The sequence below is a fragment of the Arachis hypogaea genome, chromosome 18, assembly GCF_003086295.3.
Source record: "Arachis hypogaea cultivar Tifrunner chromosome 18, arahy.Tifrunner.gnm2.J5K5, whole genome shotgun sequence".
Taxonomy (NCBI): Eukaryota; Viridiplantae; Streptophyta; class Magnoliopsida; order Fabales; family Fabaceae; genus Arachis; species Arachis hypogaea.
The window spans coordinates 32,100,763-32,125,103 of NC_092053.1; the positions used below are offsets into that span (position 1 = coordinate 32,100,763).

Consider the following 24,341-nt stretch of genomic DNA (forward strand, 5'->3'; position numbering starts at 1 on the left):
GCGAATATTTTATATACTTTAATTTTAAATATTTAAATTTCTAACCTTACTTTATAAATAAAAAGAGAATTAATTTACTTATCTCCAATTTTTATTAAATTAGCATTTAAATAAAAATAATTTAAAAATTATATTTAGAAGATATTTTTGAGATGAATACTCTATATTTAATTTAGTTTTCAATTATTATTCTATTTTTATTTATTTTATAAAATTATTTATAAAATTATATTATTATCCTTATTTTTATTTAAATTTCCTAATCTACCCCCCCACACCACCCCAAACCCTAACACTACACTCACCTCACCTCACTCACCCCACACGCACGGCGCACACACACACAACTCACCCACACTCACAGTAAAGAACAGAAAGAAGAAAAAGAAAGAAAAGGAGTCAGGGTTGCGAGAGAAGAGGGTGGACCCAAGAGAGGGAGAGCGCCGGGAAAGAGAGGGCCGCACTGCTGTCGCCGCCAGAACCGCGAGGAGAGGGAGTGGCGCCGTCGCGCCGCTGCCACGGTGCTGTCGTGGTCGCCGAGAAGAGAAGAGAGGGAGAAGAGGAACGCGAGCCAGTAGCCAGGGGGAGGAGCCTCGTGCGTCACCGTCATCGTTGCTCGCCGTCACCCTCACCGCGTATCGCCGCCGTTGAGTTGCTGCGCGCAGCCAGGAGTAGTCGCCGTCTTGGAGCCATCAACGTCGCCGAGCCGCACGTCATCACCGCCGCGAACCGCACGTCATCACCGCCGCGAACCGCGAACAGAGGAGAGGGACAGAGACGCGTTCGCGAGGGAGCTGCCGCCGTGGAGGAGCCGCCGCCGCCAGATCCGAACCTGCCGAAGCTCTACGCCGCCTGTGCCGCCGGAAACCGCCACTAAAGTCCTTTTTCCCTGGGGCTGAGTTGTGGTTCTTGCATGCTGAGTGCAGTAACCGTGCATGCGACATCAAGTTACTGCGTCGTCAACGGAGTCGCCGCCGTTCCGTTTTCCCGGATACTCGTAGGTTCAGTAAACCTTTCCCTGTTCCGATTTCTTTTAGTCATTATTCTGTGATATATTTTTAAGGTCCTTGCAACGTTAATGCTTTAGGTTGAGTTCAGTTCTTACGTGCCGTGGTTAAAGTTGCTGTGTTTGCTGTGAAAGAGATTAGGGCTAAGGCCTAAGTTGCCGTTGATTTCGGGCTGAGCAAAAAGAGTAGAGCTGACACGTGTGGGTTATGGTTTTGCATATCGAGGTAGGGGCTTTTTCAAAGAACTTAATTTTATGATTTGGAGTTGTTATAAATGGATATTAACGTGATAAATGTACTTTTAATGGTTGTATAAGCTTTATGTATTGCTGGGCTGTTTTGGGATGAACGTGTTTGTGGTTTGATTGGATTGTGGTTTGATTTGGTTATATGGTTGGTTGCGGAAATATTTCCTTACAATTTTGGAAACGAGTTTGGTTCATTGAAAATGAATTGAGTTGGATCTGATTTCTTGAATTATGAAAAGGATATGAATTTTCGAAATTAGTCTGATTTTTTAAACTGGTTTGGTTTTGAACCCGTGGAGGGGGTTGCGTAATGGTTTGGCTGGGACCCGAAACGGGTGGCAAAGTCCAAGTTTTAGGGGAGATGTTGCCAAAATTTTATGAAATTCAAGATTTTGTTTTAAAATATGATTTAGAAAAGGATTGGATTCGAGAAATTCTATTGTTTGGTTCTTGATTTATTAAGAAACAGGTGATTCAAGTTCAATCTTTTAAGGAAAATTTATGTTTTAAGTTTGATTTAAACATGAGGGGACCTATGTTTTGAAGTTTGGTCAAAGAAGTACCTTTGGAGGAGTTTTAGCGGATTTTGAAGGAAATTGAACTTTGATGACTTAATTTCGTATTGCTTTTGAAGTATTCTTTAAATTTTAACTAAACAAATCCGAGCCTTTGGGAAAGTTTCCGATTTAAGAACGAAAAGAAATTGGTCTTTGGGCTTAAATAATTTTGGTTTCGAAACCTGGTTCGGAACTTTTGGCTTACATGCTTTGGTTTTGATTTTAAATCTTCACTTTAATTGATTTCAACTTAAGTAACTATGATTCCGAGGATTTCTAAGGAATTTAAGAAATGAGGTAGGTTATTCTTCCCTAGAGTCTTGAGTCTTTGCCAAGGTTGTTGATTAATAACTCTTGATTTCAAAGTGATGGAGCGAATGATTTGAAAGTGAGTGATTTTGAGTCTTTCAGAAGAGATTTGGAATTTGGCTTGGTTATGAAGTTTGAAAGTTTTGAAAAGAAAATTTACTTAAGAAAAGTGGTTCTTGGCAAGATGTGAACTGAATACATTTGTGATTTGAAAGTGGGCCAAGAATGAATTATATTTTGAATAATTGAATGACAATGAGGATGAATGTGAAAAAGTGATATGAATTAGTATCGGAAGTGAAACTAATAATTATGAGAAATGATTGAATATATTGAGCTTGAGGGTGTTATCCCCCCATGTCAGCTTGGGGTGTTGTCTCTTCTCCCCATGTCAGCTTGGGATTCGTCCTATGGATATTATTGAGCTTGGGGCGTTCTTTTCCCCATGTCGGCTTGGGGATTTTGAATATCTGTGAGTCTAGTTTAATTGAGTACCAATTTCATGTCCATAGCTACTTTGTAAAGTTAGTTATGTCTCTTGGAAGCTGGGCTGTACGCAGAAAATTCAGAACCAATTACTAGAAACAGGGCAGCAATTCCAATTGACATTTAATTAACCAAACGAAGTGCTATGAACCTGAAACTTGTTTTTCCTAAAACTTAGGGGTGTAAAGTGTATCCTCACCAAAATCTAGGAGTAACGGATTAGAATTGAATTTGTTATATATTTTGCAAAAACAGAGCTGCCTGCTGTATTTTTCTGAATCTTCTTAAGTGCAGCAACAGATTTTTATTGATTTGTTATAAAATTCAATTCTAATCCAAAGGTGGTAAAACTTTGATTTAGATCCAAAGGGTATGTCCAAATTTGACTCTGTGCATGAACGTAGGTAAGTAAAAGTGTGTAAGTTATCTCTAGGACATAGATCTGGCGCAATGGATTTCCACCGAATCAGGACCAAACGGCAGGAGAAACTCACAGCAGCGGCGCACGTCCTGAGAAGGCAGAGGCTTCAGTTGCGGTGATGGACCTTCGGCGACGGTGGAGGAACGGTGGCGACGACGGCTGGGCACGGCGGCGACTCCACACGCGACGGTGACAGCGACGACTTCACCTCCTCTGCATGCGCGCTCTCTTCTCCGTCTGTGGCTGTCGTTCGCGCTCCCTTCTCCCTTAATAGCAACACGACGGCGAGGCACAGGGTCGGGCTCGGCGATGGCGGCGACAGCACGGCTTCCCGCGTGCAGCAGTTCGGCGCCTCCTCACTTCAGCGGCAACGGCGGTGGTGGCGAGACCCAGTGGCGTCGGCGCAGCCTCTCTCTTCTCCCTCGGTTCACTCCTCTTCACCTCCCTTCGAGTCCCCCCCCCAAACCAATTCTCTTTTCTTTATTTGTCTGAAGCTGCTGGGTTTTCTTGGGGGTAAAGGGGAAAAATTATAGGTTAATTAGGTTAGGGTTTGTATATAGAATTAAGGATTTTGAGGTTTAATTTGGAAACTAATTGAATCTCTAAAATTACTTTAATTGTATCAAAATACTATTGGCTTGAAATCAAGTACTCTAATTGAAATTATAAGATAATAAAATTAATTTTCTTTATTAACAAAACTTAAAGTATTTAATTATAAAGGTATTATATAAAAATCTTATTATTCTACAACTACTAATTTTATAATATAAATATAAGAATTAATTCAATAATTAGAAAATTAGATAAAACTCTAATTTAAATTTCCAAACATCATTATTATTGAATTTCTAAGACTTTAAATAATAAATAGGAATATAATCCAAAATTATATTCTGATTTCTTTTTAAATACATCTTGATATTCTTAAATGTTCTTATGTGATGGCAATGCAATTTCGTTTTGATATGAACTTTTAAAACAAGTTTTGGATTCTCTTCTTAAGAAAGTTAAATCAATTTTTTATTCGCTTGAATTGCATCCATAGCTATTCTTTAAATTGACAAAATTAATTTGAAGTTGGCATGCACTACTTTAAATAAGTTTTGAAACCGACTTATAAGCAAATTTTTACTTCGGAATTCTTTTCTAAATAAAGTTTAACTTCTTCTTCTTCTTCTTCTTCCATATTTGCTATAATTTTTATACACGATTGAATATAAGCTTTCAGAATTTTTAAACAAACGTTTGATTTTCTTACAACCTTGCCACAAATATACTTTTATTATTTCTTTTACAAAGTGTTTGATGCGCACTTTTTCTTTGAAAATGTGAAATAGTTTTTGAAATGTTTTTCATTCTCTATGAGCAATTCATTCGAAAGTATTCTTAATTCTACTCGAGACTTATGAGCCTTGTCTTTGGTCTTAGACATTCTTTTTCTGTAAACCTCATATTCCTTGACTCAACTTAATTTTGCTTCAAACTACTGCACTATTTTTTCTTTTGTTATTCCTATCGGGTTTTGTTGATTCGGAAATCATTCTTGAGATTGCCAAACTAATTTTCTGTCCGACACTCTTCATTTCTTATGCATTCCTTATTACTTGTGATTTTAACAATCCTTTCAAACCCTGGCGGATTTTGTTGCTTGTCTTTTTCCAAGGTCTTGTATTCTTTTGGATAAACTCGGGGATTGCCTTAGAATCACGTATGACTTTTAGAGGTAGCAAACGAAACTTTAAAAACACTGTTCGTAAACGTGAAAGATAGATTGATAAGTGTGCAACGTCATGAGGAGTATAGCAGTTTCTTCCTCGTAAAAGTTTGCGGATGTTAGGCTTGTGACTGGTTATGGGTTTGTAAAGTGATTGATGAAGTTGGGAAGTTAAAGTTCTGAAGTAGGTACGAGGTCTGTGAACGAACGTTATGTCCGCTGTTTAAATACCAGCATGCTTTATAACTCTTGATTTGCACGCTATTTTATTACTTCAAAAAGGAATGGTGTTGTTGAAATAAATTAATGAATTTCTATGATTATGACTTTTTGATTCATTAAAAGTGATTTATGAGTAGTTATTGATGAATGGAGGAGATGAATTAATAAATTCTAATAAAGGTAACTTGTGGTTGAAAAGGGTGGATCTTGGAATAATATATGTGTTTTATGTGTTTTATGATTTCGTCGTCTCACTGGTAAGCAGCAAGCACTCCTCTTTTACTCACTACTTACAGCTTACTGGCTTGCTCTCTACTTCTTGCCTTCTCCAGATTTGTTTTCTGTGAGTAGATTTTATAATTTATTTTTTTATGTTAAAACAGTTAAACTTGCCTTTTCATTAATATTATGTAAATTGTTGACGGAGGACTTCTTTGAGTACAATAATTATTGATCTTGAAAAATCCCTAGATGACGATATAAAGAATGATGTCCTCAGCCCTCAGGAACTTGTTGGCCCTGCCAAGGTCTTCTCCTTTTTATAGAAATTAACATTTGCTAAGCTGAGTTGATTTATGTACTTCTTTAAAGCATGAGCTTTGCAATTTGTTTGAGTAATAACTGTAAGTTTTCTTACTAGCTAATAAGAATTGGCCTAATTTATGTGTGTTGGCCTATAAACTTTGGTTGGAGTATTTATGTATCTTTATTTTTTTAAATCAAAGTATGTTTGGAAACTGAAATTATCTATTACTTCTCGTTTTTTATGTTAAATATATAACACATGGCTTTCCTGTTTAAGCATTGTTTATGGCTTTCCTATTTAATATTTTCTAGGAATCAAGATACTTGTGGTAGTTATAAAATTGAAGGCTGATTATCCATAATGCCATGTATTCTTTTGGATCTGATTCAGAGTCAGTCAATGAATGTTATCCTTTTGTATATTCTTGTGATTTGTGCTTGATTAGGATTATTAGTATCAATGGAGAACCATCAATGGTATACTAACAAGGCTGAAGTCAAAATAGTAGAAGAGGGTCGCATTATTATTTCAGATGCAATATTGGGCAATACTGGAAGAAAGGTTAAAATTTTAGAAGTATCAAATAATCACGTAGAAGAAGTTCAGAGACAGAAACAATGTTTTGAGACTTCTTTGAATCTCTCATCCGAACTTTTCTTACAAGGGCTTGTTTATTTTCTCGAGGGGGAGACATGAGTTTTTATTTACCAGCATTATGACAAGGACTTAGCAAGTGTCTGGGCCGATGATTGGAGCACATTCAAGCTTTATTTAAAGCAATTTTTACGAGCTCTGGCAAGATTATATGAAGAGGAGAATATGTATCATGGGCACTTAAGACATTACAACTTGGTAATAAGTGGGGATAGAGCACTTGTTAGTGGAGTTGAGGGAAATCTTCTTCCCGATGGTTTCGAAGATGAAATTTTTACGGATGAGACGAAGGAACTAGGTAGAGTTTTATTACCTTCACAGAATCTCGGTAAATCTCCAATGGAAATCGATCTGTTTATACGTTTTATACTACCATGGTAAGTTAATTTATTCTTTTAGTTAGTATATGATTTTTATTTGAATTTTGTTTATATTTTATAGATAACATTTATTATTATTATTATTTCAGGTGTGAATCATGGAATATGATTTTTTGTCATCCGATTTTCTTAGATTTTCAACATAAACTATATTATTTTCTTATTGCCAACCAATATTTAAACGAGCATTTGAAAGGTTCTACCCTCGCTAAAGACATGTCAAGAAAAATTGAAAGGCATCTTCTAACCTATGGGATACATCAGTTAAATTGGCACGATGGAGTGAACCTCGTGAACGATCCGGTGATGATGCAAAGTTTGAACAGTAGAAATTATGGTACTGTTCCTCATGAGTTTCTTCGATTTGTAAGGAACTGTATAGCTCACCTTAACATGGAGGTAAATTATTTTTTTTATATTTATACTTTGAATTTAATTTAATTATAGTATTTTGATATTTTCACTAAATATTATCTAAATATTGTTATATTTTTTTAAATTATATACTAAGTATTATTTTACTTTTTTATATAATTTTTTTTCTAACAGGCCAATGTTGAGATGTGTCAACAAGCTGAAATTTTGGCGAGAAAGATTGAAGAGTCCTACCCTGGTTTTCTATTTGCATTACATGGTGCATTTATGGAAGATGGAACTTATATATTTGATATGCCCTAATGGCTTATCTAAAGCTTTCCAAGCTGCCTCTGCGTGCACTAATTCAGCTATTATCTCGAACTTGGTGTGATGATGTTCTTTAAGCATAAACAACTGTTCTCCTAGATATTGGCATCTTAATTCATGTTACCATTTGATATTGAAATAATGTGATGGTTTATGTATTGTCTTGTCTCACAAATTAACATCAGCAGTAATAACAGAGTAATTTTTGTTGCAGACAAAAACTGCAAAATCCACTGTTGGGTTGTCCTAGTTGCGGGACATCTTAATTATAACATCATTAATCTTCCTTCAACATTTGAATTATTTATTGCTTGTAGTGAGTTTCTTTTGTTTTTTTTTTTTCAACCTTAAGCTTATAAATGTAATGCAGCAAAAGAGGCAGTTGGAGCAGAAGATACCCCCTTGGGAGGTTGGTCTGTAAGGTTGCATTCTGTTGCCCAGGGAATTCTGAATGTTCCAGGATTGAGCTTAGGAGTTGGTCCAAAAGGAGGACTTGAACATGGTGATGCCGTATCTTGACAGTTCATTCTTACAAAGGTGTCACTCGTGGAAAGGCGTCCTGAGAATTACGAAATAAGTGAAGACAACTAGTAATATAGAAAAATGTGTGTAAATGCTTTGGGAAATCTATCACCGTCTAACATAAGAATGTATGCATTGAGTTGCACAACTAGTTTCTGGAATTTAGTTCTGATATATCTAGAACAACACACACATTATCAGCTTTTTATAATTTGAAGTACATGCAGATTTGTTGACCACCTATTTTGTGTATTGTTAAGGGCCTATATACTTAAGTTGTCATGTAGCAAGCAGCATCATTCTTTGTTTATCCAGGGCAAAATAGGATTTAAGGAAGAATGGAAGTTTTATACAACTTCAATTAATGTACAATTTTGTGTATGTTAATAGTTTTATGTAGTCTTTATGCATATCTGATTGAACTGCTTTATATCAGTACATTTCTATCTCCATGTAAGATGATTTTTACTTGGAGAGCTTATATCATATATTGGGAATTTTCACTACATGTGTGCAGGCTGTTACTGTTTGTCCTTTGTCTTCAGTAAGCTCTCTTGTTCGGTTTGCTGAAGAGCCCCAGATGTTTGCAGTTGAATTCAGTGATGGATGCCCTATCCATGTATGCAATGTTATGCTACTGCAATTATGAAATTTTATGCTCTGAAATTTCTCATTTGTATGGTACTAATTGTAGGTTTATGCAAGCAATGATGCAATTCAAACTGAAGTAGGTAGATGTAACTCATCTTGGTTAAGAATTTCCTACTATGGCATGTATAGATGGAAGTAAAGTATGGCAGTTCATTTGCTAGTTTAATTGCTTAGAATCTTGATATCAATTTTAAACATTTTACCATACTGAGGCAAATGGTTATATGGTATATTTTTTCTAAGTGCATCTTTGAGTTTTGGTGAATTTTTGTGCAGGGTCAATGTGCCATACTTGTATTGCCAAGGCTGACAATGCCTGGTCATCGGATTGATCCTCCCTGTGGAAGTGTTTATTTGCAATATGGTCAGCAAAAGTCAGTTGCTGATGCTGAAAGTGCTTCAATGCATTTGAAACATTTAACAGCAGCAAGGATGCTGTTGCTGAAGGTGGTTCCATTCCTGGATCAAGAGCTAAACTATGGCGAAGAATAAGGGAGTTCAATGCATGTATACCTTTTAGTGAGGTTACCTTGGCCTTGATTACTATGCTTCCTGCAGCTCCAAATCTTCCTCCAGAATCTCCTCCTTTGCCACCCCGTCACCAAAAGCTGCTGCAACTGTGATGGGTTTTATTGCTTGTTTACATAGACTACTTGCATCAAGAAGTGCCGCATCACACGTGATGTCTTTTCCAGCAGCAGTTGGAAGGATAATGGGTTTACTTAGAAATGGTTCAGAGGGTGTTGCTTCTGAGGCTGCTGGGCTTGTTGCAGCAGTCATTGGTGGTGGGCCTGGTGATGCTAATGTGATGGATTCTAAAGGAGAGTGGCATGCAACAATTATGCATACGAAGTCAGTATTGTTTGCTAATTAGGGTTATGTCATTATTCTTGTCAACAGATTGAAGCCTATGTCAGTATCACCTTTGCTGTCAATGGCTGTGGTTGAAGTGCTCGAGGCTATGATTTGTGATCCACATGGGGAAACTACTCAATATAATGTTTTTGTTTAGTTGTTGTGCCAAGTTGCTGGGTTAAAGCGTCGTTTGTTTGCACTATTTGGTCATCTTACCGAAAGTGTTACGAGAGACAGTAGCTGTTATTATGCGATCAATTGCTGAAGAAGATGCTATTGCTGTGGAGTCCATGCGAGAGGCTTCTGTGCGTGATGGTGCTTTGTTGAGGCATTTGTTGCACTCTTTTTTCCTTCCTGCTGGTGAACGCCGTGAAGTTAGTAGACAACTTGTTGCTCTTTGGGCGGATTCCTATCAACCCGCTTTGGAGCTATTGTCTTGAATTCTGCCTCCCGGACTTGTTGCTTATTTGCATACACGCTCTGATGGAGTTCAACGTGAAGAATCAAATCAAGAGGAGTCATCAACTGGGAGAAGAAAAAGACGCTTACTTCAGCAGAGGAAATGTCGCATTGGGAGAGGACTACAAGTGCAAGGGCAATGGCAATTGTATATGAGCAGCACTACAAGACTGTTGGTCCTTTTTCAGGCACAGCTCACATTACTGTTCTCCTGGATAGGACAGATGACAGATCTCTGAGACACAGACTTCTTTTTCTTTTGAAGGTCTTTGTAAATTTAATCTACTTATTCTTTCTTGTTTTCTCTTTCCTTTTGGTGATTTCACTTTACAAGCTCTACTCAAAGTTAAATTCAACTCAATTTCAGGCTTTGATGAAGGATTTAGCTAATGTAGAGGCTTATGTTCTAGTTGGAGCCTGTGTATTAGCTGTCAATCTTCTTACAGTGGTCCATGAAGCTTTGGAGAGGACAGCTATTCCTTTGCAATCAAATTTGATTGCAGCTACGGCTTTTATGGAGCCACTCAAGGAATGGATGTATATTGACAAAGAAGGTGCTCAAATTGGACCTGTGGAAAAAAGATGCTATTAGAAGGTTATGGTCCAGGAAGGCTATTGATTGGACAACAAGGTGTTGGGCCTCTGGGATGCTAGATTGGAAGAAGTTGCGTGATATTCGTGAGCTTCGCTGGGCACTTGCCCTTAGAGTTCCTGTCCTTACCCCACCTCAGGTAGAGTCATCATCTTTGGTGGAAGATATTCATACAAACATCAATTGTTCTGTAAATATTTTCTTTATCTCGAATTCTTTATTATTTCTTGTCTGATATGTGGCATGAATTGGCTTTTTTTTTTTTGCTATTAATCTTTCATGGCCTGAAACCTTATTATTCTTGATGACTTGAATTTATTTATTTATTCATTTATTTATTTATTTTTGGTACAAAAAATCTAATGAGAAAAGCAACATATGTTTAGGTGACACTATCTTCAATCTCCTATAATAACTTATTTACCAATTACAATCCTATATTTAATTTGCTTACATTTGCAAAAATTTACCCAACTATTCTCTTTGCCGCAAAATTTATTTTTTTAGCCTCAAGTTTCTGTGCCTGTTATATTCTTCTGAAAATTGGCATGTTCATTTAGATGATGCTGGAGAAATTGTTACTCCAACTCCTGGAGTAAAACGAATCTTGTTAAGTCCATGTTGCCTTCCTCACATTGCACAGGTACTTCAAAGGTTTTTCCTTATTATTTGGCCATGTATGAAAATATGTTTGTTCTGTGATATACTACTACTTTAATAAAATTTCTTTTTCAAAGATTATAGGAGTTGTCTCCTTGCTTGTTAACTTTATCATATTTAGTTCAAGTTGTTTACTATGTGATAGGTATGGTTTCAGTTGATTTTTAGTATTTTCTACCCTTCCAATAATTCCCCACTCTCTCGGCTGCGCTGCTATTCGCTTTGCTCATAGCTGCTTGTTCGCTTATATGGTCTCGTCTTCATAGCTCTCAAGCTTTGCTTATAATATTTAAATCTAGTTTTTATTTTTCTTTTCATTGTTTTCCCTCTTTTGTTGTGTGTGTTGGGGGGTGGGTTGTTTTACGAATTCAGGCCATTCTCTCTGGGGAACCAAGTATTGTTGAGGCAGCTGCTGCATTGTTGAAGGCTATTGTTACCAGGAATCCCTAGGCCATGATACGTCTATACAGCACTAGTGCATTTTATTTTGCACTGGCCTATCCAGGATCTAATCTACTTTCAATTGGGCAACTCTTTGCCGTCACCCTTGTCCACCAAGGATTTCATGGTGGCGAAGAGGCTGCGGCTTCAGCTTCATTGCCTTTGGCAAAACGTAGTGTTCTTGGTGGACTTCTTCCTGAATCTTTGTTGTATGTATTGAAGCGCAGTGGTCCAGCAGCATTTGCTGCTGCAATGGTATCAGATTCTGACACTCCTGAGATAATATGGACTCATAAAATGAGGGCAGAAAATTTAATACGTCAGGTATTGCAAATTAAGGTCTGATGTGTATGGTTTTTTATAGAATACAAGTGTACTTCCCAAACTACCTTTCTGGTATTGTTCATGCAGTTCGATTTATCCCTGTTCACTGTATTTATCAGGTTTTGCAACACCTTGGTGATTTTCCACAGAAATTGTCACAGTATGCCATGTTTTGTATGACTATGCCCCAATGCCTCCAGTTACATACCCTGAACTTAGAGATGAAATGTGGTGTCATCATTATTACTAGAGGAATCTGTGTGATGAAATCCGCTTTCCAAATTGGCCTATTGTTGAGCAGCTTGCAAGATCCTTGAAATATCCTTGGATGATGTATCCGGTGATGATGTAAATAAAAAGCACTATTCGGAGGTGTCAGATGAAACATCTAGCTAATCAAAGCAAATTGAAAATATCGACGAGCAAAAGTTAAAGCGACGATATCGAAAACTTGCTATGAAATATCATCCTGTCAAAAACCCTGAAGGAAGGGAGAAGTTTCTTGCTATACAGAAGGCTTATGAACGCCTCCAGTTTAACATAGTTTGCATGTTACAAGCTTATTTGGATTCATATATCAATAGAAGTTACTAGGATAGCGTGATATTCAGCACAACTATCCTCATGTTGAAGTTAACTGTATGGACAAACTCTTGTTATTTTGAAGTCTTCAAATGCCCATGGGGACATGTTTTGTTGTCTTAACTTCTTAATTTTTGATATGTAAGTATATCATGCAAACAAGTCCATGTACTTTCTTTAGTGTGAGAAATGAGAAATGGTGTGATAGCCCCTTGTCACCCAGATTGGGAGAGTTTTGTAGATGCATAAACTGTTTTGTTCTTTTCTCCTTTTGCAAGCCAGCTATAGACAGGCTTAGTTATATGCATGCACAGATTTGGGGTGGCAAAATCATGATGTAAAAATTTCTTTTTGCTTCTTGGGGGAATTTATGTGATATAATATCATTTGCTTGCAACAGTAGGTTTTTATATTCTAATTCACTGAAAATATTTACCTTTTGCGAACTGTATCTTAGGCTACCATGCAAGGATTGCAAGGTCCTCAGCCTTGGAGATTGCTTCTTTTGCTGAAGGGGACAATGCATTTTATACAGAAGATATAGAGACATATTGGAGCTATTCAAATATGCTGGCTATCCCATGTTGTTAAGTGCTGTTACTGTGGACAAGGATGATAAGAATTTTCTTTCTTTCAGATAGAGCACCTCTCCTTGTTGCAGCATCAGAGCTTGTTTGCCTGGAGTAAAATTCCATTCTAGCTCATGCTGCTCGTTGACTTTTATTGTGGCCAGATGTGCATCTTCATTGAATGGAGAAGAGCTGGCGAGAGATGGAGGAGTGCAACTTCTTGCAACTCTTCTTTCCTGTTGCATGTATGTTGTTCAACCATCTACTCCTGGAAATGAACCACAAACATCATGCGAACATTTTTAGTTCTTAGTCAATTTGAGGCTGCCGGATCTGAAATACTCGAGTTTTCTGGGGTAGTTCCAGACATTGTGCACGGCACTGAGTTTGAGCTTCTACCAGGAGCTGTTGATGCTGCTCTACAGTCTATTGCCAATGTTTCTGTTTCATCTGAGTTGCAGGATGCTTTATTGAGGGCTGGTGTTTTATGGTATGTCAATTATTTTTTTTTTTGGGGATAAAATGCTTGGTATTTCTCTCTCAACTATAGGTATGCAGGAGGATGTCCCATGTGAGTTTAGGGCTTAGTTAGCAAACTTGGTGTTTATATGTGCCTGTGTCGCCAAATAGCTTAAGTATTTATTTAGTAAGATGAGCTTTACCATTACATGAAAATTTACTGTGTATGAAAGTAACTCTGTAAACAGCTATCTACTAAGCTCTCTAAATTTTGCAAAGGCTTAATTTTCAAAGCTTACTATATATTACTTATGAAACTGATTGATCTCAACATCTGATTGGGTTCAAAACCCGTTTTACTAAGTTCATCCATACATGACAAAGATGTTTCATGCGTGCGCTCTTGGTGGAGCAGATAATACCAACAGTACTTATGCACTAGAGTGGTTATTTTTTTTTGAGAAATGCCTGGCATATTATTTGGCAACTATTTTAGAACGATCTGTCCACTCCTATATCGGTGGAGCTAAAAAGGGAATGATGTATGTTAAGTCTAGCTATAATTCGATGATAATTTATGGTGGTATCATACTGTCTCCCTTTCTTATCATTTTTATGTTTAAAGTGTTGTGTCTAGTTGGGAATTGTCTAGCTATTCTATGTTGTAGTATTATCATAATTTTTGTGGGTTTTGAGCAGATCATTTGATAGGAGATACCTCTTTAAACCTAGCCTTTCCTTGTCTTTATCATTGCGGATTCAATCCTGGGTTCGTCTTTCTCTTGGGACTTCCATTTCTTTCGTAAACTTAATGATAGGGAATCCTTTCAACCTTTGGCTCTCTTAGGTATCCTTGATGATTTTTCTGTCTTCTAACTACTGACAATAGGATATTGTCTCTTGATTACTCTGGTAGTTTTAGCTGTAAATCTCACTTTCAATTTTTAAAAAGAATTACAGATTGAAGAAAAATTTTGAGTAAAATGATCATGATAGTATTTCATTAAGCAGCAACAGCAATTGCCATAGGAAATAGTTGACAACAGGAAATTTTATGCAATAAACTGAAATCAAAGATGCATCCAGTCCTGAAATACAAAAGGATGATACAGGCTTTGAGAAACCATGTACATACACACTACGATGCGCAACACAAGTACATTAAGTAAAATTTGCATTCCAGATAGAAAATTAGATAATAACTATATACCTTAATGACAGATATCAAACCGGTCTTAAATTGTAAAACACCTAGTCCCTCACTGATAGGTTCCAAATTTTGGGACAATGAGTATGCATGCTTACATACTGCAAATAGAATAAGATTCCATTAGAACAATTGTTAGGAACCTTAAGAGCTTCAATAACCGAATTAAAGCATATATTGGCACTCCCAAGCCACTATCTTATTTCAAATAACATATACATTTTTAAATTAGCACACAATTAAGCCATATGTTGATTTTAACCCATTTAAATTGTCAGCTAAATCACAGGCCAAGTTCGAATTAGCAACAAAGAACTCAATATTAACATCAATTTCATTCTATTGAGTAATTCTTTAATACTTCTTGTCTATATGGTTGATAACATGATATATAGTTCAATAAGGATGAATATGTGACCCTCCTTTTAGGAAATGTATATCCTATAGTCGGCCAATGACTTTCACGGTTATACTGTATCATGTTGAACATACAACAAAGACAATACACACAATTTTATAATAACTTCTATATCTAATGTTAGCCAAAGTAAGTGAATAAATTAATTGGTGCTATTTTTTTAATAAATTATGTATAATTCAAAACTCCTTTTAATCGTCTCTATCATCATCATCTTCTTCTTTCAAAAATTTTTCATAATTCTTCTTATTTTATCCTTCTAGCAAGAATAAGTATTACGATTAAAAAATTCCGGTGTCAAAATTAAAAAACTTTTTGTGTTACGGTTAAAAAATTTCGGTACTATTTTTTTAATAAATTTTGCACAACTCAAATTTCCTGATTTCACCCTCCTAATAAGAACAAAAAAGAAAAAAAAATCAAACAAAAAAAAGAACGATAATGAGGATAAAACACGCAAAGAAAAAAAAAAGAACATGAAGAAGAAGAATTGTGTGATTCATGCACAGGATGTGTGAGTAATTTTTATTAGGTTTATGCCAACTTAACAGGACTTGGTTGACAAAAATATTTAAATATATAACGAGACCAAAAATATATATATAATAAATTATTATTTCTATTTATAAAAATTTAAAATATTAACAAATATATCCATTGATAAAAGAAATTAATTTTGTACTCATAAAAGATAAAAAGTTATTATTTTTATTTATAAAATTTTAAAATATTAATAAAGCTGAATAAAATTAATACTTATGTATTTCTGTGACATCAAAACTATTTTTATGGGTAAAAAACTAAATATGAATAATTTTTCATTATATTAAAGTTTTATAGTTAGAAATTAGGATAGATTTCTCAATATATATATATATATATATATATATATATATATATATATATATATATATATATATATATATATATATATAATAGAATAGGTTACGTTAATATTAGATAGAATAATGAAAAATTTAAAAATAGCACCCTTTGACGAGAGATATGAGCAAGAAGCTTCGAGAAAACTAGTATTTTCTGAATTATATGAAGCCAGTAAACATATGCTCATTACTAAACTTGTTGAAGAGATCAAATAGAACCAAGATAGATCTTTTTGATCAGAGGTTGAATATGAATATGTCATAATTCAATTTTTACAAATAGAATATTAAAATAAAATTAGAAAAAAAAATATTCCTAAAACAAAAATTCTAGAAAAAATAATCAATGCCATATATGATTGGTCATATATATATATATATATAAAATTTTATGAGTAGAGTCTATCTTTTTAGATTTGATTCGGTACGACAAAATTTTAATTTTTTAAAATAGTTTATTAAAATTAGTTGTTAATAAGCATAAACTACAAAAATTATGTTTGAAGAAGTTATTTTTAGTATTTAAAATATTTTTAATAGATATAAGTATAATAAATATAAAATTTATTAATATAGAATTGTATTGAATTTTTAATTTTAAAAAAAATATTTTTATAAATATTTTCAAAAACAACCTTAACTTCTCAAAAATAGAAGTATACGTATATGATTAGCACCATTTTTTTCAAAATACTTTTTTAAATTGAATTTTATTGAAAAAAAAAAAGAAAATTAACCAATATCAATAAAAAATAAAAATTTAGTTACTTTTGAATTGAAATATTACTATTCACATGGTGAAGTCTTATGCCTATTTTTTTTTGTAAAATTAGTAATTAAATATTATTAAATAATTTGATATATTTAATTAAATTGTTATTTAATATTTTTAAATTATCACCTTCGAACAAGATAACTCACCAATTCACATATTAAAATAAGAGTAAATTATTATTTCTACTTACAAAAGTTAAAAATGCTAATATATCTATTCATAAAAGATAGAAATTACTATTTATACTTATAATAAATAGATTTCTACAGACAAAATTATTCAAATCCTAAAAAATTAAATAAAATTCTTAAACTATCCTTCTTTTCACCACTATTATAATCATTTCTCTCTCTCTCTCTCTCTCTCTCTCTCTCTCTCTCTCTCTCTCTCTCTCTCTCTCTCTCTCTCTCTCTCTCTCTCTCTCAATATTCTTAGCGACTCAAATTCCAAACTCTACCACCACTCTCTTCTCCAACTATCACCATTACTGCCTCTATTACCATCACCATCACTGCCATGGCCATCCCTACCCTTCCTTCCTCCTCCTTCTTTTTCTTTCACTTCTTCGCCATATGCTAAAAGATTCTCTTTGTATACAAAGAAACAAGCACAATAAACTACATAAAAAAAATTCAAACACACCCTTATTCTGAAAACAATACAACAAATTCCAATTTTTTTTCCCACAAGAAAAAGATGCTTTCTTCCACCTGTCTAAATCACTAATGTTACGTTCATCTAATACTAATTTGATTTAGATAAATCTATGAAGATGATAACATAATAATAAAAAGAGGGATCTTTATTTACTTGAGGAGGAGAAGATCGGAGAGAGTGCGTGGGAGCTTGATGCGGCCGAATTCGGAGGCGGACATCGTGAGGTAGATGCAGAAAAGGCCAATGGTGAAGAGGAAGAATACGGCGACGGCCATAGCAAATTCGCAGCTGTTGAGAGGGAACTTCTCCAATTTGGGCTTCTTGGCGGTGGGGGAGTCGTCCTTGCCATAGTTCTCGAGGTCCTGACGAGCAACCTACCGGTATCGACCGCCATGACTCTCTGCGGCATCCTTAGATCCCAACGAATCACTCACACTGCTCGCAGCATCCTTAGATCTAGGATTTCTTTGCCTTAGATGATTATGCTGGTGATGGTGGTGCTGGTGTTGTTGAGTTGCGACCGACACCGATGAGAGAGTGTGTGGCGAAGAGGTTAAGGTGGCGGTTGAGGAGGAGGGTAAGGCGGTGATACTAGCGGCGATGTGATCAATGTTAGGATTGGAGTCGCTGAGAACGTTGAGATAGAGAGAGGGGGGGGGGAGATGATGGTTGTAGTGGTGGAGAGAATGGTATAGGAAATTTTATTTAATTTTTAAGGGTTTAGATAATTTTATCTGTAAAAATTTATTTTTTATTAATACAAATGGTAATTTCTGTTTTCTATGAATAGATACACAGTATTTTCAACTTTTGTAAATAAAAATGATAGTTTATTCTTAAAAGAATTATAAATTTAAAATTAATTAAAACTTATTTTTTACCCTTTTTTTTAATTTTTTGAACATACAAATACAAATACCAACACTAAGTATTTCAAAGATAGGAAGTAATAGTTGAATATTCAAAACTAACAGCAAGTATAACATTGATTGGGATCCTATCACAATGATCGTGGCATGAACCCTAAATCCTCAACATGTTTGAGTGCTGTTTTCTTTTTTTTTTTTGTAAATAAAAATGATAGTTTATTCTTAAAAGAATTATAAATTTAAAATTAATTAAAACTTATTTTTTACCCTTTTTTTTAATTTTTTGAACGTACAAATACAAATACCAACACTAAGTATTTCAAAGATAGGAAATAATAGTTGAATATTCAAAACTAACAGCAAGTATAACATTGATTGGGATCCTATCACAATGATCGTGGCATGAACCCTAAATCCTCAACATGTTTGAGTGCTGTTTTCTTTTTTTTTGTCTGATACACGCCCTTGGATGAGTTCAGTGAATGGCCATTGGCCAGTCTCTTCTGAACCAACCAGAGTGTACTCTTACTCTTACCCAACACCCAACGAAGCACTTGCAGTTTCAGTTTCAGTGTTGAGGAAGAAGAAAAGATGGAGTGGTGGATGTCAATGCCAAAGGTGGAACTCCATGCTCACCTCAATGGATCCATCAGAGGCTCCACTCTCCTGTACTCCTTTTCTCCTTTCCTCTCTCTCTTGTTTTGTTTCTTCATCTCATTCTCTTTCCTCTTATCCTTTTTTTTTTGTTGCACAGAGAACTCGCTAGAGCTTTGTGGGACAAGGGTCTAATAGATTTTTCTCAAGTGGAGCATGTTATCCTTAAAAGTATGCTCCTTTTCCATTTTTTCCTTTCCTATTTTCTTGTTTTATTTTCAGTGTGCCCCTTCACTGTTGTTCAGCTTCATGTTCATTTTGGGACTGATTTTGACCCTAACAGCTGTTTGATTGTAAAAATTACGCACTCTGCTAGTGTTTGTGATATGAGGGACTGTTTGATTGTCACTTTTAGTGTTAGTAATCGTTACTATTATAGTGTTTAAGCCTTATAATGGTGGTGGTTATGGTTTTGTAAATACAGATGATCACATGACTGTTACAAGAATTGCGAATGAAGTATGGTTGCTTACTATCTAAATTTCTGTGTTTCTAAATCTGATGCCTTCAGCCTTTGCATTTATAGAAGCAATTTCTGAATGCAGGTTGTTGAAGATTTCGCATCAGAAAAGTTTGTCTATCTCGAATTGAGAACCACCCCAAAGGTAACTAGAAGAGCTTGGTTCTTGATGCGGACTCTTTTTTTTTCTTTTTGGTTTTTTCTATTGATTCGACAGTGAATTTTTCGGCTTAATTCCTTACAGAAAAATGATTCCCAAGGAATGAGCAAACGTTCTTATGTTGAAGCTGTATTGGAAGGGATAAGATCTGTCAGCTCGGTTGATGTGGCTTTAATTCCTTATACTGAGGATCCTAGAAATCTTTTAGATCCTCTGCACGCAGCTACAAATGATAAATGTAATGGAAATAGTAGGAAGAAAATCTTTGTTAGGCTTCTCTTGAGTGTTGATCGTAGGGAGACAACAGAAGCAACTATGGAAACTGTAAGATGAGTAATTTCAGCATCCTTAAGTTTGATGCTTGCTACTTAATACCTTCAACACTCCATTTCTGTGTTGCAGGTCAAACTGGCACTGGAAATGAGGCATTTGGGGGTGGTTGGAATTGACCTATCTGGGAATCCAAAGGTTGGCGAATGGTATCTCAATCTATCAAGGACTCTAGCGTAGTAATTCGTAATGATGCTTTAGATCAAAGTCTCCCGTTATCTTTTTTTGGAAAAGATACTTGCCAGCATTGAAATTTGCCAGAGAACAAGGTCTTTTTGTAACCCTTCATTGTGGAGAGGTGCGCCAATCTTTTATTGTACCTGTTACCTGTGGTGATTACCTGACTGGTCTGTTTTGCTTGTTTCATGCTTTTAGGTTCCTAATTCAAAGGAGATACAAGATATGCTCGATTTTGTTCCCCAGAATCGGACATGCTTGTTTCTTTGAGGAGGAACACTGGAGAAAGTTGAAGTCTACTAACATTCCGGTTAGACTTTGCAAGTTCACTAGTCACATTTGTGATAAAATAAGAAAGTGAAAAGTGTTATGATAATCAATCAATTAAAAATATAGTGCATGGCAATATGGCATATTCATCTAATCCATCACATTTGAACATTTGATAGTTTCTAAATTCGAACCATTTTTGCATAATATTGTCAATACTTATATAAAGAGCTGGGCTACATATAATTTATTGCTTCCTTTACATTTTTCAGGTTGAAATTTATTTGCTTGCTCACGTACATTGCTGCAACACAGGCAAGCAGCTTTGAATAGCGTGAAAGGCTCACTTGGAGATTAACTAGCATTTAGATCCGTCGTGATTCCCCCTCCATTCTATGTAATTTAGTGAATTAATAACAAAAGACTGAAAAAATTGGCAAAACATAGGCCAAATATTTAATATCAACTGTACCATAGGCATTGATTCATTGTTGTAGAAGAAGTTATTTGTAATGTATTAACTTGAGGAAGCTGATCCTTTTATAGCAAATACGTGTAATCAAAGTATGATCTTTGTCAAATACATTTGAACTTCCCCCTTTAACGTATGTCTCCTCTCCGTTAAAAAAAAACTAACTTTAGTCTCAATTATAGTTTCGCTTAATTAATTAATTAAAGTAATTAAAATTAATGTAGTTATTATTTTTTTACAAATATTAATATTAAAAAAATAATAACTTCATATATGATATTAATACACAATATATAATTTGAGATTAAACTAATTTGTAAAATTACTTAATATAAAAAAAAACATAGTTAAGTGACGATAAGTATTGTGAAATTTCCATATATATTTAATCAAGTCCTCTTACAATTGTCGCTGTTGCTGTCTATTTTGAAGTTGGGCATTTTTTGGGAGAAATTGATGGTATGATGCAAAATCTTTCTTTCCTAACTGAGGTTGTGAAAAGCCATTTTCGACATTATCATACTCTAAGCTTTGAGCAAAATTTTCGGCATAAGTGTCTCTTTTATTCTCAACAATCATATTATACAATATAATACAAGCTCTCATTATATTTGCAAGCTGCTTCTTTTTTCAAAACTATGTATAATGCAAAGCGTGCTTGCAACACTCCAAATGCTCACTCGACATCTTTTCTTTGCCCTTCTTGATATTGTGCAAATAACTTGCGTTTCTCCCCTTGTGCCTGAGATTGATTTGAAAAATATGGTCCATTTAGGATAAATAGCATCTGCTAAATAGTATCCCATAGTATAATTATTACCATTGATAGTATAATTTGCCTCCGGAGTATGATCATTTAGAATATCATCGAACACTAGTAAACGATCTAACACATTGATATCGTTATTTGAACCAGAAACTCCAAAAAATGTATGTCATATCCAAAGGTCTGAAGATGCTACAACCTCAAGTACTATGGTTGTAGCTCTACGATAACCACTCATGTACATACCTTTCCACGCTCTTGGACAATTTTTTCACTGACAATACATGCAATCAATGCTACCCAACATGTCAAAAAAGCCACGATCCTACACTATTTGTAGCAAGCGTCATACATCATTTGAATTTGATTTTCGCAAGTATTCATCTTCGAACACCGAAATGATACCTTCAACAAATTTTTCCAAGCATTCAATAGTGGTGCTCTCGCCTATGTGCACATAATCATCAGCAGCATCAACTACTACGCCATATGCTAGCATCCGTATCGCAGCAGTGTATTTTTGCAGTGGTGACAAGTCTCTTCCCCCAGTTGCATCCACCCCCTGTTGGAAATACAGATAGACATTTGAGAAAGCGTCTACTATCCGAAGGAACACGTGTCTTCTCATTCGAAATCTCGTCGAAAAATATCAGCATTATACACTGACTCATCTGTAAAGTAATCTTTGAAAATGAGATCATGTCCTGCTTCTCGATCTCTGTTGAACCATCTACGAGGAGTTGGGAAAGAGCTTCTATCGATATCTTGTTCTTCTGAATCATTGAATAAACATTCATCAATCTAATTATCCGTGAATATGTTATCTCACCTTCTTCTTTTACCATACAAAGTCTCATTAAACATATCATCAGAATTTTTAGCCATTTCTTGAAATGTATCTTTTAATATTCTTTTGAGGTGAGAAATTAGATTTGAAATGAAGTTTGTGAATGCTTGATAATTGATATTTATAATACTTTTCATCGGCTAGTTTTGTAACGGCTACTTGACGGTTAGTTTTGCAAAGTTAGTTTTTTCTTGTCTAAATTTAAAACGGCTACTTTTGCAACGATTACTTTCATAAATAATAACGGCATAATAATATAGACTAATTTTAAAAGTTACATCACAAATGAATAAAACATAATACATCACATACGGTAACACACAACAAATGTAAAACAGACTACTTAATTTTATGAATACAAAGAACTATTAAGTAAACAACTTATTAATTATTTTCTCACATGCAATCTCAGAAGGAGCTCGTCATTTTTCACTTATTGTAGACGTGTCAGCATTAAGTATTTACATATCAGTTTCCCTTTTCCTTTCCTTAGCCATTATTTCTTTTCTCTTTCCTTTGCATTTATCTCCATTTCTTTAATATACTTCTGAGTTTGTAATTCTTGTTCTTTTATCGCCGCTTGAATTTGTAACTCCATTATTTGATTGCCATAATTTTTTTCTATGTTTTCTCTCCTATTCTCTTTCTTTTTTCCTATCCAATAGTTTCTTTTCTCTAACATTCTTAATATCTTCTATGAGAGATTGTTTCTTAATAATCGATGATTTCTTTTCGCTAAAATCTTCAGATATTTGTACTTTTTTCTTACCCTTTATTTTGCTCTTCTTTGATCCTTGTGGACAACGGGAGAGTCCACACCGATTTTCTCAGCCAATGGTGTTTTTGGATTTGATGATGATGAGTATGCTCTAGTTGCATTGATCTTGGTTCTCTTTGAGCCTCCACTTTATGTAGGTAGTTAACTTCTACATTTTTATTCCAAATGAAACATATTCTAATGCCTCTCAAAAGTGATTTTTTTTACCATAATTTGTAGAATAAAATTTATAGGCCAACTCCTTTATATCATCAGCGTTCAAACTACTCCTTATGTTTCAACTAAATTGGTCGTAGCAATCAGCAAATTGTGCAACTATCTTGTTAATCTTATACCATCATTTCTTACATGCAACTGCCCCAATTTCATGTCGACGCTAAATTCTAAACAATAGCTGTGAATTCAATTCCAAAATATTTTGCCCTTTTGGTCGGTACCAACTACAAGGTCGATTGAAACTTGAAACATTCAACCATGCACTACTTAACATCTCATCATCTTTTCATTATCAGTGTTGAATACTATCTTGCCTACGATTTTCAATGTTATCACCATTGAAGTTGATAGCATCTAGGCCCAGTTTGGGTAACTAACTTAATTAAGTTCCTTTTGATAAAATAACTTAAACAATAAATGACTCTGTTAAAAGTAACTTATAAATAAGTTATTTTGTGTTTGGATTTTTAACTCTAAAAATGCTTATTTTAAAAAAATGTAATGAAAAGTAGAAGTATTATGAGAGAAGTCATTTTTTTTAACTTCTCTATAAGCTCCAAAATAGCTTCTTAGAAAGTTGCAATTTGGTTTTGAAAATTGCACCCGACATTAATACTACTACTTTTCATAAGTCAAAAGTTAAAAAAAGCTACTTCTAGAGTTTCCCAAACGGGCTCCTAATCTATGAGAGTTGGCAAAATCTAAATATTGCGAATTTGGACTAGATTGTATAAGGGATGAGTTAGAAGAGCCACCAATACCAGATGAGTCATGTCTCGATGCACTGAATTGAGTTGGAAATAGTAAGGATGTTGAAGTAACATTTTCGATAAATAAGTTAAATATGGATGAAAATGAAAAATGTAGTGTTTGTGAATTTTGATCATGTGGTAGAAAAATAAGAATTTGATTATTATAAGGAGCTTGAAAATTGAAATTAGAAAGATTTTGTGAATTTGGATTTTAAAATGTGTTTGGTAATGTGAAATTTTGATTTGGAATTTGAGAGTTTGAAGGTTGAAGTTGTTGAGTATTTAGAGTTTGAGAAAAATTTTACAAGTAATTGAAAAAAGAGT

At 34.7% G+C, this 24,341-nt stretch overlaps 1 protein-coding gene and 1 pseudogene across 4 annotated transcripts; both read left to right on the top strand.

The window, feature by feature from the left end:
* The first annotated feature begins 279 nt into the window (after window positions 1-279).
* On the top strand, window positions 280-13,642 carry LOC112769118 (dnaJ homolog subfamily C GRV2-like; annotated as a pseudogene).
* A 4,817-nt stretch (window positions 13,643-18,459) lies between these two features.
* LOC112772825 (N6-mAMP deaminase) lies at window positions 18,460-20,790 on the top strand. Of its 4 annotated transcripts, none has more exons than XM_025817835.3 (8): window positions 18,460-18,803; window positions 18,890-18,960; window positions 19,214-19,248; window positions 19,335-19,394; window positions 19,494-19,733; window positions 19,812-20,037; window positions 20,115-20,226; window positions 20,459-20,790. In XM_025817835.3, the coding sequence occupies exons 1-6, from the start codon at window positions 18,727-18,729 to the stop codon at window positions 19,917-19,919; spliced, it is 591 nt and encodes a 196-aa protein (XP_025673620.1). In that variant the 5' UTR covers window positions 18,460-18,726; the 3' UTR covers window positions 19,920-20,037; window positions 20,115-20,226; window positions 20,459-20,790. The 4 variants fall into 4 exon arrangements, with proteins under 4 accessions (XP_025673620.1, XP_025673621.1, XP_025673619.1 ...); XM_025817836.3 differs by having other exon boundaries at window positions 19,812-20,008; XM_025817834.3 differs by having other exon boundaries at window positions 19,812-20,226.
* The last annotated feature ends 3,551 nt before the right edge of the window (window positions 20,791-24,341 follow it).